This window comes from Ranitomeya variabilis, chromosome 5, assembly GCF_051348905.1.
Source record: "Ranitomeya variabilis isolate aRanVar5 chromosome 5, aRanVar5.hap1, whole genome shotgun sequence".
Lineage (NCBI taxonomy): Eukaryota > Metazoa > Chordata > Amphibia > Anura > Dendrobatidae > Ranitomeya > Ranitomeya variabilis.
Window position 1 is genome coordinate 531,003,186 of NC_135236.1, and position 19,228 is coordinate 531,022,413.

Genomic DNA, 19,228 nt, shown 5'->3' on the forward strand with positions numbered 1-19,228 from the left:
CGTATGTGATTCATTGATTGGTATGCATGCATTTACAGGCTGTGACACCGTCAGTGCATTCGCTGGCCGTGGGAAGATGACGACACTCAAGCAGTTGAAGATGAACAAGACATACCAGGATGCCTTTCAGGAAGTTGGTCGTTCATGGGAAGTGTCTACCGAACTTTTTGAGAAGTTACAGGAAATCACCTGCCACATGTACCTGCCAACTACCCAAACAACTGAGGTAAACAGGCTCCGTTATCAGCTGTTCTGTGCCAGACGTGGAGTGGTAGAGTCAAGTCAACTCCCTCCTTGCCAGGACTGCCTTTTCATGCATGCACTGCGTGCAAACTACCAGGCTGCGATCTGGAGGAGAAGTCTGCAGAGCCAGCCATGGGTTGCAAACCCAACAGACTGCGGTTGGATGATAGATAACGACGGAAAGCTTGTTGTCAAGTGGATGCAAGGGGCACCAGCACCAGAAGCTATTATACAGCTACTGTCCTGCAAGTGTGTGCGGTCATGTGAACTTCCTCAGTGTACTTGCCTCAGCAATGGCCTGAAGTGCACAGACATGTGCAGATTACAGACATGCCAGAACAAGGGTACTGAAGACGAGCCAGTAGAACAACAGTCAGATTCAGAGTCCGATGTTGAAGATATTATGGAGTAACATATATATATATATATATATATATATATATATATATATATATATATATATATATATATATATATATATATATATGCACATGACATGTTCAGTGTGTATTTACATAACTTGGATTAAATTTTGTTACAAATACTACATCTAGTCACTCCGGGTGGTACCGATATCGTCATATTTGGTTCTTGGCTCATGCTAAAATTCCTGTGGAACACCTAAAGGGTTAACAGTTTTTAAAAATGAGTTTTGAACAGCTTGAGGGGTGTAGTTTGCAAAATGGGGTAATTTATGGGTGGTTTCTGTTATGTAAGCCCCTTAAAGTGACTTCAGAAGTGACTTGGTCCTTTGAAAAGTGGGTTTTGCTGTAAATGTGAAAAATTGCGCATAAAACTATAAGCCCTATTACGTCGTAAAACAATAAGGTTTCATTTTCAAAATGATGCCAATATGAAGTAAACATGTGGGGAGTGTAAATTAATAACTATTATGGGGGGTATCAGTATTTTTGTAAAAAGCAGAGAATTTCAAAGTTAAAAAATTGCCGATTTTTCCAAAATTTCCGAATATTTAGCATTTTTTTATATAGAAAGGTAAAATATATTGACTCCCATTTAGCACTGACGTGAAGTACAATATGTCACGAGAAAACAATCTCAGAATGGCTTGGATAGGTGAAAGCGTTCCAAAGTTATTAGCCCATGAAGTGGCACAGGTCAGATTGGCTTAGGCACTTGGGTACAAATAGGCCTAGGGCTGAAGGGGTTAATAAGCTACGTATATGTAAGGGCTATCATATCAAAAAATAAACTACAGACATGCATCTACCTAAAAATACCAAAGAGAATTAGTCACTCCGCTTGGTACCGATATCGTCAAATTTGGTTCTTGGCTCATGGACTACAACTTTGCAACCATAAGCAACCATCCTCCCCAGAACCTTCATGGCCAATCGGAAGGAGGGAAGCCGAGGGCTCTGGAGCAAGCGAACTTCCCCACGGAAAACGATTCTCTTCTCTTCGGGAAGGAAGACTCTTGTCTGACGAGTGTTGAAGAGCATGCCTAGAAATACGAGGCGCTGAGAAGGAACAAGGCAGGACTTCTTCCTGTTGACAAGCCATCAGAAATGGGAAAGGGTGTCGAGAACGATGGACAGGCTTTCCTGAGCCTGAGAAAAAGATGGAGCTTTGATGAGAATGTCGTCGAGGTACGGAAAGAGTACCAGGCCCCCCGATTCTCAAAATGGCTATCAGCGCTGCCATGATCTTTGTGAAAACCCTGGAATCGGTTGTGAGACTGAACGGCAGGGCGACAAACTGGAAATGCTCCTGACGTACTGCAAAGCGAAGGAATCTGTGATGTCCCGGGAATATAGGGACATGGAGGTAGGATTCCTGGATGTCTACGGAGCACAGAAATTCCTGTGCCTCCATGGAAGAGATTACTGAACGAAGGGATTCCATCCAGAAGTGTCTCAGACGAACCCTCACGTTCAGTAACTTGAGATCCAGAATGGGATGAACCTTGCCGTCTTTTTTCAGCACCACAAACAGGTTCGAATAGAAACCTGTGAAATGTTCTCTTGCTGGAACGGGGACGATTACCCCTGAATCCAGGAGGGAAGCGATGGACGCAAAGAAACCCGGAATCAGGGCGGGGTCTCTTGGAGGACGGGATTCAGAGAATCGATCCCAGGGCCGAGAAGAGAACTCTATTTTGTATCCTGAAGATACAACCTCCCAGACCCAAGCGTCCTCCACTGAGGCGATCCAAACGTCTGAAGAAAAGAAGACGGCCGCCAAGCTTGGGAGGTGGCTGGGGTCTCGTCGCGAGTCATGCCGAGGTGGATCTTCCAGGTCTAGACCTGGATGATCTACCTTGGGAATAACGAGAACACCAGGAAGGAGTGGGTCTAAAGGATACCTTCTTTTGACGTGCCTGTGGCCTCTGCTGTTGTGAAAAGGAATCTGACGCCGCAAAATGACAAAAGGGCCGAAAGGACCGAATTTGTCGCCTAAGAGGAGGCCGGCGAGGTTTGGACTGAGGTAGAAGGGAACTTGAGCCCCTGGTGGCGTCCTTAATAATTTGGTCCAGCTTGGAACCGAAAAGGCGTGATCCCTGAACGGGCAGGCTGGTAAGGGACTTTTTTGATGACAAGTCCACTTGCCAGGCCTCCATCTCCTGCGCACCGATGCTGTGATTCTGTCATGCAAGAGGAGCAGAGCACAGACACTTGGGCTCACGCGCACAGCAGAGGGTCATTAGCATATCGCAACCAATGCTCTCGCATCAGATGCTATACATTCATTTGATTCCAGTTTAAGGCTTCTTTCACACTAGCGTCGGCACGGGGCCGTCGCTATGTGTCGGCCCGACGTGCCGACGCGCGTTGTGAATGTGATGCCCGACGTGGGCAGCGGAAGCAGTCTTACGACGCTTCTGCTGCCCCATTGTAAGGTCCGGGGAGGAGGGGGCAGAGTTTCGGCCGCGCATGCGCGGTCGAAAATGGCGGATACGACGAGCAAAAAAACATTACATGTAACTTTTTTTGCGCCGACAGTCCGCCAAAACACGACGCAACTGTTGCATGACGGTTGCGACGTGTGGCCATACGTCGCAATGCGTCGCTAATGTAAATCTATGGGGAAAAAACGCATCCTGCGGACAACTTTGCAGGATGCGTTTTTTCTCCTAAACGACGCATTGCGACGTATGCAAAACAACGCTAGTGTGAAAGTAGCCTAAGTCAGCGACAGACTGGGAAAGAGGTAAGAGCACATGCTCCTGTGAGATGTGCGGCGGCAATCAGTGCAGGTATCTGCAAGTTGACTAGAGGGACATTTTCACTTGCAAGAGGCAAATGCAAAGTGCACAACTAGGGGAGGCTTGACCGGTTGGTGTGCGCGGTTCTCTGAGATTAGACATAGTAAAAGAAAGAACAAGGAAAGAGAACTAGAAGTACCATGAGGAAGAAAAAGCTACCAAGAGGAGCAGTTTCTGTTTGAGAACAGCAGAGCCTACCCAGTCCTGAAGATAGGCTGAATGCCTGACTGGAGGTGCTAGCACGTCGTCAGCTGGACAGACCAGGAAGGAGCTATTCCTCTGCAGTCAAAAGAGAAGATAGCGCAGTACAACAGTGAGAAGGAAGAGGAACTAAGGCGCACACAAAGACCCACGCGAGCGATTGAATGGAAGATGCGAGGTGGTATGGCTAGGCTTGCTGAGCCTGCTTAGGCCGCATAAAACCAGGGGCTAGATTAGTGCAGAAGCCTGTCAGAGCTGCAAAGAGCCAACCAGCATGCATGGATGGATGGGACTAGGAAGCACCCACTGACTAAGATTCCCTAAGGAGCAAAGGGGGCTGCGATGCATGCCGAGCATGAAAATACATTTAGCTGTCCTGAAGATGTGGGCTCAGGATGTACATCTTCTTAGAAGCCTTTGGAAACTCATCTGGGGTCCCTGGTACCATCTTAGCTGGGACCTTGAGATTTGTCTACACTCCATACAACAAGCCTTGCTGTGGTGGGAAATCAAGCGGTCAGGTTAGGTAACTGTATCCTGCTGTCCAGACCAGAGGGGATATAGTGTGACTTTTTCAGCACTGTGCACTCGGTGTCTATGTGGGGTGACAGAGAAGCCATTCTACTATGTCTCCCAATCTAAAAAGGAAGGGAAGAAAACAAAAATAAAAAAAAAAAAAAAATTATGGGAGAATCACGTCTTGATCCCAGTCCTGTGTCTGCCTCCTACTAACACCAAGCTAAAAGAAAATAGACTAGCTTGGTGCAACCTGCTGAGGAAGAGACAACTTTTTTTTCCCCTAAGGCTACTTTCACACATCCGTCGGTACGGGCCCATCGCAATGCGTCGGGTCGACGGACGCTGTGAAGTAACTGCAAGACGTGGGCAGCGGATGCAGTTTTACGATGCATCCGCTGCCCATTCTGCAGTCCGGGGAGGAGTTCCGGCCGCGTATGCGCGGTCGAAAATGGCGGACGCGCCACACGAAAAAAGGAACATGGGACTTTTTTTTGTGCCGACGGTCCGCCAAAACATGACGCATCCGTCGCACAACGGATGCGACGTGTGGCAATCCGTCACAATGCGTCGCTAATGCAAGTCTATGGAGAAAAAAACGCATCCTGCGGGCAACTTTGCAGGATGCGTTTTTTTCTCCAAAACGACGCATTGCAACATACGCCATAAGACGCATATATCTACTAAATTCAGGCAAACCTTGGGTTAATCTTTCCCTCCTCCATAATTTTCTTGAAGTCTTCCTTTGATTGCATAATCTTGTTTTTCTTTTCCCTCCTTTCTTCCTCTGCCCTTGTTTTAACATACTGATCAAACACCTGCAGGCATAAAAACAAAAAGCAAAAACCGCAGTTAGCAGAATATGGGTAACAAAAGCAAAAAAATATGATTGCTTAAATGGGTTGTCCCGCGAACAAAGTACATATCATTTAATAAAATCTTGTAATGATAAAAAGTAAAACAATTGGATAGAAAGCTCTAGGGGGAGAGCGAAGTGACCAATTACACACTGTCGCCCGTATCACAAGCTGTATCTGAAAAATTGAGATAATTAAAGGGAACCTGTCACCCCCAAAATCAAAGGTGAGCTAAGCCCATCAGCATCAGGGCTTATCTACAGCATTCTGGTGCCGGGAAAGGTCAGAGAGGCCCGGCGCCTGCGTAATGCAGTACTCAACAGGGCAGACAAAGAACGCCTGCGCTGAAGCGTGAATATAAGAGGACGTCATCGTAAGAAGATGGGAGGCCCCGGACCACAGCACGACGCCCATCAGACCAGAACAGGACTGCCCCTGGGTGAGTATAATCTAACCGGTTTTCTTATCTTTCAGGATACATTGGGGGATTATGTACAGCATTACAGAATGCTGTAGATAAGCCCCTGATGCTGGTGGGCTTAGCTCACCTTCGATTTTGGGGGTGACAGGTTCCCTTTAGTAAAACACAACAAAACCTAAAGGTAGAAACGGGGCTGAGAGCCCTGTGTCCATCTCCTACTGACACTAAGCTAAAACGGATTAGCTTTCTGCCAGTTGGTGGGTATATACTGCTGGGGAGGAGCTAACCTTTTTTTTTTTTTCCTGCATAGTGTCAACCTCCTAGTGACAGCTGCATACACCCATGGTCTCCTGTGTCCCCCAATGAAGCGAGAGAGAGAAAAAATTTCTTGTGCAGAGATAAGCTTATAAAAGGTCTGCCTGATACATATTGTGTAATGATACATACCACAGGTCATGGCAAGGGGAGAAAGCATAAATCACTTATGATAAGCCAGTGTACAGATAAAGCATCAGGGGCTCACAGGTGTGCTACCTAAAGGAAACCTTTCCTGGTTTTATAACAGGAGTGAGTGTTTGTCACGTCATTAGTCCAGTGATTTCATCATAAATCAAGTCAGTGATACATAAGCTCAGTCAGCACGTTACTGGCATGATTTATGATGAGCTTAGAGGGCTGGAGATGTGGCAAAAACACTCACTCCTGTGTTAGCACAGGCAGGGAAATCCGCTGATGTGAGCTGCTGCTGCTCACTTATCATAAGTGACTTTTGCTTCCTCACCTGGCCAATAGCTGTGCTATGATCAGACCATGTCCCTGCATGGTCAGACACAGCCATTATATGGTTACATAGCAGGGGCACATTTATAACATTATCTCAATACAGGGAGAATTTTTAACACATCTAATTGTGAAACTTCTTATTTCAAGATCTATTAATAAAAATGTACCTTGTTCATTGGAAAAGTCCTTTAGATACAAATCTATCAAGCTGAACGACAAGTCTTTTTGGATAGGATATTTTACTATGCTGTCCAAACATTAGTAATAAAATGAAGGTTTTTCAAGCTACAATACAACCTTCTGTTATGTCGCAACAAAATATGTTGTACCTTAGGTGAAGTATCATTACCTGTTTCCTTTCTTTGGGATTAAGGAGTAAATAACGAGGGTCAAATACAATCTTGTGGAGCTCCTTTTCCCATGTGGAGAATGCCGATACCTTCATAAAATAAAGAAACACAAGAGAACCAGAGAATATCATTTGCTTAACCCAGTGGTGAAATATTAGGAGCCTCACTAAGAAGGTTTGTGTGTAAATGTATCGTACATCTGTTGAAAGCAGGACAGAGCTAAAAGCCATGATGGGGTTTTCATCACTAATAAATGATGACTGGCAGGGGGTTAGGTTAGCACATTCTCAACACTAATTGGCTCCAAAACACTTTGTCATAATTATTCAGAGGCAACAGAGCTAATAACTCATTAAAATAGCCACTACTGAGTGACATTTAGAAGGCACTTCAAAAGCAACCCTTGAAGATGTATAATGTGCCCTACGAAAGTTGGAGACACATAACCCTTTCAATGCCCAAAAAGCAAGTGAAGCGAGTCTATTCATTGCGGGTCACTTTCTCCTGGAAGATGTAAAGGAACATTTGCACTACAAACATATGCCAAACACGGTCTAAATGTAAAACCAATTATTCAATACCACTTAGTCTTATGAATATGCTTACTATAGAAGAACTATCATTAACATTTTACATGGCATACAGTTTCCTAACTAGACTTTACTAAACTTTGCTGGAGGAGATGATCTCACACATTAAAATTACAAATAGTGCCAACTGAACTCAAACTTTGTCATTTACATAAATATTTACTCATTGTAGGGATAAAATAGGGGAGAGGGATATTGATTTTTTTTTAAGCAAACATTAAAAAAAAATAACTATTATGTGCAGATTAGTTTTTTTTAGCATGGATTTCATTCACTGCAAAAGGTAAAAATCTATGGTGGAAATATGAAAACCGAGTTAGGGCATGCTGATCATGAAAGTGCATGGGATGATAAAATCCCATACCACATAAAAATAAAGAAAGAAAAAAATCAAAAGCAACAACTTTTTTGGGGACTTTAAAAAATAAAAATAAAAATCACAACAGGCTCATGCAATAGAGGTCAGGTGAATTACTAACTACTCTATTCTATTGCTGAAGGTCTAGATAGTGCAGGATAGTGATACCATGGGCTCGACGCAACTTTCCTATCATTCCCTGGTCTATGGGGAAGGGGCTAAACTTCATCCCTTCCATTTTTCAGCAAACTATATGATTCTTGACAATACATTCTTGTTCATCTAAGGGTACGTTCACACAGGACTTTTTTGCTGCGTATTTTTGCTGCGTTTTTTTATGCTAATTTTCAGCTGCTTTTTACAGTACCAGCAAAGCCTATGAGATTTCAGAAATCTCATGCACACACATTGGGTTTTTGTTTGATCAGTATTTTCTGCTTTGCTGCGTTTTTGGACATAGGGCATGTCACTTCTTTCAGGGTATGTTTCCACGGTCAGTAAATGCTGCTTGTTTGACGCTGCAGCGTCAAACAAGCAGCGTCCAGATGTTCCAGCATAGTGGAGGGGATTTTATGAAATCCCGTCTCCACTATGCGTGGAAACCCGCACGCGGCGGCCCTGCGACTCCGGACATGCGGCGCGTCTTTTCAGAACGCAGCATGTCCGTACACCTTGCGGGGACGCAGCGTCCCCGCAAGGCATATCACAGGGCCCTATGGCGAGGGGTGCGATGATCCCGGATGTGTACTGTACACATCCGGCACCATCGCGTCCCATTAAGGGGGCGGGGCTTAGCTCCGAGCGGCTTCGCCGCAGCGGCGATACCGCCGCGTAGCCTTAACGTGGAAACATACCCTCAGCGTTTTTGCAGCGTTTTTTCACCCATTGACTTGAATGGGTGATGGAAAAAACGCTGCAAAAACGCATGTAGCATTATTTGCTGCGTTTTTTGTGCAGAAAAATCATGGCCAGCAGGAAGTGATCTCACAGCCAAGAGCTTAGGGGTGTGGTTAGTGAGGTGTGAAGAGCCATTGTGAGGTGTGAAGAGCCATTGTGAGGTGTCCTGATTGTGATCTATTGTGAGGGAGTTCCTGGTAGTGAGGTGTTAGCCATGTCTTGGTATAGGAGGATGAGCATTAATGTTTCCCAACTAATCATGGAGGTAATATTTTTTTTAATTTGTGATATATCTATCTATCCGATTGTTTGCAATGGTACACTTTGCGATGCTCATGTGCTGTTATGTACATGTTCATGTGTTCTGCATGTGTATGTTTGTATCTTCCTTGTCATGAATGTTGGCTTCATTTCATCTTGCATTTGGTAATTACTTTTTCATTTATTTTTCCAAGGTGGAAGCAATGCCTGTAACTTGGGATGTAGCTTGCCCAAACTACAGTGATCGTCAAAAAAAGGCCGATGCATGGCATGTAATTCGCCGTAAATTGTTCCCCCACTGGGATGAAGGCGATGCTGAGCTCCACTGGGGTCACTCAACTTTATTATCATGCACAAATAGACAAAAAAAACACACCAAAACCGCACAAAAAACGCACCTGTAAGCAGCTGAAAATTGGCATAAAATACGCAGCAAAAATACGCAGCAAAAAAGTCCTGTGTGAACTTACCCAAAAAACGCACCAAAAAAACGCACCTAAATTAGCATAAAAATACACAGCAAAAATATGCAGCAAAAAAGTCCTGTGTGAACTTACCCTTAGGCTACTTTCACACTTCAGTTGTTTGGCGTCAGTTTGAAACCGCCATTTTCGTCAAATAGCGGATCCTCCATTTTTTTTGGGCGGATCCGCTATTTTCCCATAGACTTGCATTAGCGACGGATTGTGACGGATGGTCGTCCATTCCATCCGCCATGTGACGGATCCGTCGAAATTGGGCGGACGTCATCTACACATAGACGGACATTATAACGTTTTTGTCTGCGCCGAAATGGCGGTTCGCGACGGATCCATCGCGTCCGCCATTCCATAGAATGGCCGCCTATGGGCGACGGATCCGTCGTGACCGTCATTTCGGCGGATCCGTCGCCCCAATCCGCTTTTTCAATTGCGCATGCTCAAAAAAGTAAATACTTTTCCCAGACAACCCCCAAGTAATGGATCCGTCAAAAAAACGGATCCGTTAGAACTGTTTTCTCAACAATTGTGACGGATCTGTCACTATGTCGGAGCAGACTGACACCAAACAACTGAAGTGTGAAAGAAGCCTGAGGCCATGTTCACACTTCGCGGTTTTTACCGCGGATCCGCAGCGATTTTGATGCTGCCATTAACATGTAAACCCTATGGAAACCGCAGTGCACATGCTGCGGGAAAAACCGCGCAGAAACGCAGCGGTTTAAAACCCGCAGCATGTCACTTCTTTGTGCAGAATCGCAGCGATTCTGCACCCATAGAAATGCATTGAACCGCTTACTTCCCGCATGGGGCTGTGCCCACTTTGCGGGAAGTAAGCGGATAATGCGCGGTTGCTACCCGGGGTGGAGGAGAGGAGACTCTCCTCCAGGCCCTGGGAAGCATGAATAGTGTAAAAAAAAAAAGAATTAAAATAAAAAATCATGTTATACTCACCTCTCAGCGCTGCCCGCGGCCGTCCGGTCTTCGGTTTGCTGTGCGAGCAGGACCTGCGGTGACGTCGCGGTCACATGACCGTGATGACGCCGCGGTCACATGACCGTGACGTCACGAAGGTCCTTCTCGGCACAGCAGCTTTGGAATCGGACCGCCGAGTGCAGCGCCGAGGAGATCGGGACGTCAGAGGGTGAGTATAACCAATTTTTATTATTTTTATCATTACTATTGATGCTGCATATTGCTGCATATGCAGCATCAATAGTACAGGAGTAATCCCGCAGCGGAAACAGCGGAACAAACCGCGATAAATCTGCAGGGATAACCGCAGCGGTTTTGCCCTGCAGATTTATCAATTCCGCTGCGGGATAAACCCGCAGAGCACACCGCAAAGTGTGCACATGGCCTAAGCAGCCAGAAAGGACATGTTGTTTCTGCATTTGTTTACAGCAGTGAATGTAGGGTCTTCCAGCCAATCGCATACACACATTGATGCAAAGTTTACCATTGTAAATAAATTTGGTCTTAAGTTACAACAGTCATGAAAAGACACATTGTAAAGGTGTTCTAAAATATTTAACCTCTCTTTCGTCTGGTATCTTTCCTCCTTCACTCAAACACATCACCATATTCCCTATTATAAAAAAAATTACTAAAAAACAAAAAAAAAATCCCTTGACCAGAACTGCACCGCCAACTACAGACCTGGCTCTTATCTACCCTTCATCTCTGAACTTCTGGAACGCTTGGTCCACTCTCATTTATGGACTATAAATGGACTTTTCTTTACTTAGCTGCTTTTTTTTGCCATAATACAAATTCGAACAGTGTATTCAGTAGGACTATCAGCTGTGTATCCACCAGACTTCTGCACAACACAACTGATGGTCCCAACCCCATTTATAAGGCAAGAAATCCCACTTATTAAACCTGACAGAGCACATCTGTGAAGTGAAAACCATTCCCGGTGACTACCTCTTGAAGCTCATCAAGAGAATGCCAAGAGTGTGCAAAGCAGTCATCAAAGCAAAAGGTGGCTACTTTGAAGAATTTAGAATATAAGACATAACAAAAAAAGTGTGAAACAACTGAAATTAAGTATATAATTCCACATGTGTTAATTCATAGTTTTGATGCCTTCAGTGTGAATGTACAATTTTCATAGTTATGAAAATACAGAAAAATCTTTAAATGAGAAGGTGTGTCCAAACTTTTGGTCTGTACTGCATGTAAAACAAAAACATCTATGCGGTCATTTATTTTTAGTTTAAAATGTATCGCAGGCTATAACATGACAGTCTAAGTGCACAGAATTTAGACCAGTTATGGTGTATACACATAAATTTAGTGATGAGCGAGTAGCATTGTTGCTCGTGTGGTCTCCGAGTATTTGGATGTGCTCAGAGATTTAGTTTTTGTCGCCTTTGGCTACGTTCACATTTGCGTTGTTGGGCGCAGCGTCGGCGACGCGACCAACAACGCATGTACACAACGCAGCGTTTTGCGACGCATGCGTTGTCATAAGATCCTACAGATCGGGAATTTCGGCGCAGGGAAAACGCTACAAGTAGCGTCCCCTGCGCCCTGTCTTGTGCGTCTATATGACGCATGCGTCGTAAAACGCAGTACAACGCATACCGGCGCATGTCCATGCGCCCCCCATGTTAAAGATAGGGGCGCATGACGCATGCGTCGGTATGCGTCGACAACGCTGCGCCCAACAACGCAAATGTGAACGTAGCCTTAGCTGCATGATTTACGGCTTCTGGACAGGCTGAATACATGTGTGGATTCCCTAACAAACAGACTTTCCTCATATGTATTCAGCCTGTCTAGCAGCCGTAAATCATGCAGCTGAGGCGATGAACACTAATTCTCCGAGCAGTTAAAAATATTCGGAGATCACCCGAGCAACGAATATACTCGCTCATCACTACAGATATTTCTACAATATTTTAAGACAAAAAAAATGACACAGCTGACATTTCCAGATTTAAAAGGATATTCCCATCTTATAAAATTATGGGATATTCCATCATTTCATGATTGGTATAGGTCTGAACTGGGACTTCCATGGACACACAATAATGGGACCACAGTTCAAATAGGAGCGCTATAGGTCACCTACTGTGCCACTGAGTGCAACTAAACACATTCATCTAAATAGAGTTCTGCTTTGTGGCATAGTTGCAAAAGACAGCATGGTGAAACAGAAATTCTCAGGTTTTAGGTGTGTACCAGAACTTAATACCCAACCCCATCACAGACTGAGGATCAAATGAGGATGTATCCAAGAACCAGGGTCCCAAAATGTGATCGTGTATCTTAGAGTAAGAAGATGAGAATAACCCTTTAAGCACAAGAAAGCAACTGATTACCATGGAGATAAACCCTGTTACTGAAGATTTACTGACTCGTGTGCAAAAATCAGAAAAGATTTATATACATCTCAAAAGATGATTTTCTAACCCCTCTCTCCAGCAACATATCTCTAAACTGTTTCATTCGAGCATCCAGTGGAACGATGGCTCGCTCACGGGCAGCTTTAATTTCAGCGTCCATAGCTGTCTCTTTGTCGGACTCAGTTTCATCTTTCCTATATAAGAAAAGAAGAGGGGAAACAAGTGTAAATGTATAGCTATATGGTGCAGACCGACTTGCTACTTGTCAAGTAGATCTAGTGGCTTTTGTCACTGAAGTACCAATTTTAGAACCAATAAAATCCACAGTTGGTTGGTAAATCTGTAATTCATTTTTGGAAGCCATGAATTTCAGACCACATGGATAAGATGCAAAGATACTTGCTGACGGCTAGCATTACCACAGTAGCACATTTTAAATACCTTTCACCTTTCTTTTTTAGCATGTATCATAATCGCACTTTTAGGTGAGTTTTTTAATTACAATACAACAACTACATTAAGGTTTCAATTGTCTAGGATATACCCAACAATATGTAAAATCATATGGTAATATCTAGAGTAGAAAACACACAAGACTGAAATATAGCATGTCACCCAATGTGTGGACAGACGGTAAATCTGAAATTATTTCTAGATTAAATGGATTACATTTAATTGTCAAAAGTTGCCTGCTAGCGATTAATACATAGAGCCGTCATGAAGGCATACATTACAGATTGCCAACTCACTTCCTCTTCTTTGCTTTTATGGGCTCATCATCATTGGCATCGTCTGCTGATTCATGATCATCTTTGACTGTGAAAATCAAAAATTATGAACATAAAATATATATATTTTTTTGAATTTTATATACAAAAGACTTGTGCACCTGCTTAAAATTGCATTTCAAGGCTGTGTCGTTGTATGCTGTAGTGACCCATGTATATCTTAAAATGGTCATTTTAATGGTCATTTGCCGACACAGAATTTCTGTTTTTTCCCGAGACGTGACAAGCCAAAAAGAGCACACGGTTCGTGCACACTGTAAGGAGACGACCCAGCGAGCAGGAACAGGAGAGTCCAATCCCGTCCCAAGAAGGGACGTCTATTTCAGGGGCAGTGGTGGTCTCTGTTCTTGCTGCTCACAGAGTTCTCTCCTTATATTATGCATCAACAGTGAGCTCTCTTGCCTTCTCAGAGCATTCCAAGGAGAACACTGTTATTGTGCATTAAAAAGAATCTTTTACAGTGATAAGAATCTACTCAGCATCCGTTGGCATTGACAACCGAAACATGCTCAGAAGAGCAGGGACTACGACAGCCGGATAACACTGATGACGCCTTGTGTGAGTATCCCAGCATGCACTGGGGATTCTCAAACGCAGCGTCAACAAAACAGGAAGTTGGTTAAAAAACACAGAGGGAACGGTAGGGAATTTTTAAAGTATAACAGAAAGCATTTAGATTACATGCAACAGACATTGATGATTAAATAAGTGTTACTTTCGGACTATCCCTTTAACCAAGCACGCAGGGAGCACTCCTAACATTTTCTGCAGAAGAAACCTGGATATTATGATTACCACACTTACAGTATAAAAATAATACATACATGAAGAAGTAAATATTTAGGATTTAAGTAATTACTGGCTATCAACTCACAATATTTCTTGTCATCTTCTAACCCTCTCTTATGTGGAGGCTCCTGAATGATTTTGTCAACATCAGCTCTTCCAATGAGATCTTCCGGCCGGTCCCACATAGAGAGGCGTGTAGTGGGATTGTAGAAGAAGACGCGTTCGTCACCGGTCCACACCACACACCTAAAGACAGAAAAGTAACATGTAAATAATAATAAAGGATCAATGGCAGCAAATCAACTGGTTTAACAGTCATCACCCAGGAGTAACCCATACCTAAGACACCATACTATTTAAGCAGCATAACCCCAGATGCACGGAGGGGCATTTATAGGTAATGCCACAGTTGTAGGATTGGAAAACACTAATACATATTCACGTTATACAAATGATCATATGGCTCAGCATACATGCAGAGGCTACGAATGACTGCCATAATATTGATGTGATAATATGAAGAGCACATCAGCTGGGAATTATCAGTCCGGGTTTCCATTCACAAGTTGTAGAAATCTTAAAAATGGTGGGGAATTAATGTATGGGAAGTCTCTAGTCTTATTTTTCTTAAATGAAAATTCATCCCATAAGGATGTGACCTCACCCTTTTAATCTGCTCTGGAAATCTCAAAACCCGAAATTAAAAAGCCCCAGTACTGGTTTGGCACTGTGCCCATTTCTAAGTTTGGCCTGCACAGGTACTCTCCAGGCCAACTGACTGCAGAGGACTGCAAAAAGCCCCCAAATGCTTTGCAGCAGCCCCCAAGGGGTACAGAGGAAAAACAGGGAAGAGGAAGTAGAGCTACAGTCCTTACGTGACGCTGCTTCCCCTTCACATATATGGGTGGCTGCAGTTTCCCTATTGATCCCTATGATAAGTTATGATATAAAATCCGTTTGTACAACCTAATGAGTATTTAAAATTAATATCTTGTTTTGCAGCCAATACATAGCCTTCACTAAACAGATAATAAAAAGCAAAATGTATTACTGTCTCTTCTGCCATTCATATTCTGAGAGAAAGTTAGCATGAGAAACAAAACGTGTGCAAAGTACAAAACTGCAACAAATGATATTTCACTTTGCCTGCCACATACAGCTCTGATATTATGGCAGAGTAGCTATTGACTGAATGTCCCATGGGTAAATAAGAAGTTTGCCAACATTCCTACATTGCGTAGGCAGACAACCTTTAACAATATGATCCGGCTACTGGAGACGGCAGTCACTAGGCTATATAAATAAGTAGGCAACAACAACAAGTGTTTACTGGACTCAGCTTCTAGCCTTTCATGTGTAGCAGTGTGGGCTGTAATTCATTTGGTTGACCCCCACCATATATTATCTTGCACTTTGTACAGTTTTCTGGTTTGGAGAAGTTCTCTAGGTGTGGTTTGTCCATTTGTGCTCATTATAGGGGATCTCACTGAGCGATCCCAGCCAAAACAGTAGAGAGTGGAAGAAGCAACACTCAGCTGAATAAAGCCATCACTTTACAAAGCATGGGAAACTGAGCAGCCTTTTAAATAAGGGAAAATGGGAGAATGGTTTCTGGACAAATCAGGTGTGGAAAGACAGCCCACAATACTGATCCCTTTATCCATCTCACACAGCAATGACAGGGAAGCAGTGTTTGTACACTACAGGCAGGATTCTTGGTAGGCAAAAAAAGGCAGTACTTTTTATTTTTATTAAAACCTTAATAACCAAATCACAAGTCCAGTAAATACTAATATGTAGTGATGAGCGAGTATACTCGTTGCTCGGGTGGTCTCCGAGTATTTGTTAGTGCCCCGAAATTTCATTTTAGTCACCGCAGCCGCATGATTTACAGCTACTAGACAGGCTGAATACATGTGAGGATTGCCTGTTTGTTAGGGAATTCCCACATGTAATCAGGCTGTCCAGCAGCTGAGGTGATGAAAACAATCTCCGAGCACTAACAAATACTCGGAGACCACCCAAGCAACGAGTATACTCGCTCATCACTACTATTATGCCAAGAGAAGGTTATATATTAAAACATGTTTGTAGCAGTATTACAAGAGCTTCATATATGTGAGGAAATTATAAAACAAGCGTCTTACCAAACACAAGCAAATAATGTAACAAAATGAAAGCCCTTGCCTGTGCAGATGTAAAATCCAGGACTAACACAAATGTCCCTGCAAACATTGGCAAGAAAACAGGCTTTGGGGCATAAGTACCATGGAGTGCCAGGAATTGGTGTTGTAGCCACTGGCCGGGCTTTTTGGGCAGCTTTCTCCTCCTCAGTCATTTCTTCTTCTTTTGGCTCCTGACAATATAATATTGTGTTAATAATATAATGCAAAAAAATAAAGAAATAAAAAACAAACAGAAAACTACAAAGGATCCTATAATCATCTAAACAGTGGGTAACATGTGTCTTAAAGAGGTTGTCCACTACTAAGACAACCCCTTCTCATTACCCATGTTTGGTCCCGATAAAAAAAAAAGCTTATACTCCCCTCCCGTGCGGTGTCAGCACTCGCGGTCTTCTCCTTTGGACATGCACGCAATCAGGAGGAAGTGAGCGGTCAGGCGCAGCTCCCACTTCCTCCTGATGACGCGTTTGTCCGAACGAGGAGACAGTACTGTCAGCGGTGATTGGGTGTAGAACAACCGCACGTAAACGCCAGAACGGGTGCCAACACTGCTGGATCGGTACCAACACGGAAGGGGAGTATAAGCTTTTTTTATTTTCTAGGGCCAACCATGGAGAATGAGAAGGTGTTGTCCTAGTAGTGGACAACCCCTTTAAGTTAGGCGTTAGGTTTCAGCACACCACAATATACTACAAAAAGAGAATGCTATAGCTTTAAAATGCATTCCTGAAGTTGAGTGAATAAAGGACACGATGGATCACATTTTGGAGTAAAATCTCATAAAGCATACTCGTAAAACACAAAAATAAAAAGATCGAATGACATGTTTAATGCAGTCAGAAGGCATGCAAATACATGAACACACTTCGAAATCACATTATCAATGACAGCCTGCATATAAAGGCTATCCAGGGTTTTAGAATTGATGGTCTACCCTTGGTAAAAGCCAACATTATTACAGTGGCTTTGAAAGTACACAGTATTGTATTTTTACCTATTTTGTTAGAATACAATCCGTGTTTAAATATCTTTGTAATCCGATTTGCGTTAAATAGTCTAAGTTGATGAAGTGAAGTGAGAAAAATATCAGGCATAAATTAAATTTATGGGATCAAATACGGTAACTAAAAATTGGCTTCTACATATGTATTCACTCTTTTTGCTATGAAGTCCCTGGTGAAAGCAATTACCTTGGTAAGTCAGATTCTTAGTGAAAGGAAGTCTACCTGTGTGCAATCTAAGTGTCACATGATCTGTCGGTACTTTTCTGAAAGGCCACAGAGGCTGCAACACCAGCAGCACTAACCAAACACCATGAAGACCAAGGAGATCTCCAAACAAGTCAGGGACAAAGTTGTTGAAAAGTAAGAGTCAGGGTTGCATTATTAAAAAAAAAAAAAATCGCAATCTATGATAATCACCCATAGCTCCATAGAGGTAGCCTTTATGGAAGAATGGGCAGAAAAAAACCGTTTACCTACACAAAAATTGTAAGGCTCATTTTGAGTTTGCCAAAAGACATGTGAAAGTTTCCCCAAGAGATCATCAGCCCAAGAACACTATGCCCACAGTGAAACATGGTGGTGGGAGCCTCATGCAGTGGGAATGTTTTACACTAGCAAGGGACAGGGGAAAATGGCCTGAGTCAGGGGGACGATGGATGATGCGAAATACAGGATATTCTTGAGCAAAATCTGTTTCAGTCAGTCAGTGATTTAAGACTGGGACAGAGGTTCATCTTCCAACAAGTCAATGACCTAAAGAATGCTGATAAAGCAACATTCAAGTGGTTTATGAGAAAATGTGTAAATGTTTTGGAGTGGTCTAGTTAAAGCCCAGGCCTTAATCCAATTGAAAATCTGTGGTCAGATTTGAATATTGCTGATCAGCAGAGGAAACCATCTAACTTGAAGGAACTGGAGCAGTTTTGCCTTGAGGAATGGCCAAAAATCTCAGTGGCAAGATGTGGAAAGCTCATAGAGACTAATCCAAGGCGACATGAAGCTGTAATTGCCGCAAAAGGAGGCTCTACAAAGCAGTGACCATGGAGGGTGGTGGTGGAGGTGAACAGTGTACATAACTAAAATTTTCAGTTAAATTGTTATATTTGTTGTTTGCTTCACAACAAACAGAAAACCACATTTTCACAGTTGTTCATGTAAAGAACATGCCTACGGATACAAACCCTCAAAAGAAAACAAAAAACAGTGAAATTCCAGCTTGTGAGATAGCAAAACATAAAAAAGGAGATTTTTGTGTTCTCATCGTAAAATCCTTTTCTCCGAGCCAATCATTGGGGGACACAGGACCATGGGTGTTCTGCTGCTGCCACTAGGAGGACACTAAGTAAACACAGAAAGAATAGCTCCTCCCCTGCAGTAAACACCCTCCTGCTGGCTCTCAGTGAAAATATTTAACAAGGATGAACTTTGTCAAAACCAAGTTAACTTAAAAAAAACAAACAAAGCCAATAGGCTAACAGGGTGGGTGCTGTGTTCCCCAATGATTGGCTCGGAGAAAAGGATTTTACGGTGAGTACACAAAAATCTCCTTTTCTCCTACGCCTCATTGGGGGACACAGGACCATGGGACGTCCTAAAGCAGTCCCTGGGTGGGAAACAATTATCTGCAACTGCTGCTTGTACCCACAAGTTACAGATGCGGCACAGCCGCCTGCAAAATTTGTCTGCAGACGGTCGCATCTGCCGAGGCCTGAGAGTGAATATGGTAATGTTTTGTAAAGGTATGCAGGCTGGACCAGGTCGCAGCCTTACAAACTTTTGCTGCCGAAGCTTGGTGCCGGATGGCCCAAGACGCACCCACTGATCGAGTGGAGTGAGCCTTAATCCCTGCTGGGACAGGAAGACCTCTGACCCGGTAGGACTCTTGAATAGCCAAACGGGTCCATTTGGCTATTGTCGCCTTCG

At 43.4% G+C, this 19,228-nt stretch overlaps 1 protein-coding gene across 4 annotated transcripts in view; it reads right to left on the minus strand.

The window, feature by feature from the left end:
* TCERG1 (transcription elongation regulator 1) overlaps positions 1-19,228 on the minus strand; it is a 101,603-nt gene that overhangs the window by 40,002 nt on the left and 42,373 nt on the right. For 2 of the 4 annotated variants that reach the window (XM_077265829.1, XM_077265828.1), the window contains 6 exons: positions 16,383-16,471; positions 14,201-14,361; positions 13,288-13,354; positions 12,606-12,732; positions 6,597-6,686; positions 4,886-5,004 (listed from right to left, as the gene is read on the minus strand). In XM_077265829.1, the coding sequence (XP_077121944.1) occupies positions 4,886-5,004; positions 6,597-6,686; positions 12,606-12,732; positions 13,288-13,354; positions 14,201-14,361; positions 16,383-16,471 (653 nt within the window). Of the gene's footprint in view, positions 1-4,885; positions 5,005-6,596; positions 6,687-12,605; positions 12,733-13,287; positions 13,355-14,200; positions 14,362-16,262; positions 16,472-19,228 lie in introns of all 4 variants that reach the window. The other 2 variants (XM_077265827.1, XM_077265826.1) reach the window with 1 other exon arrangement.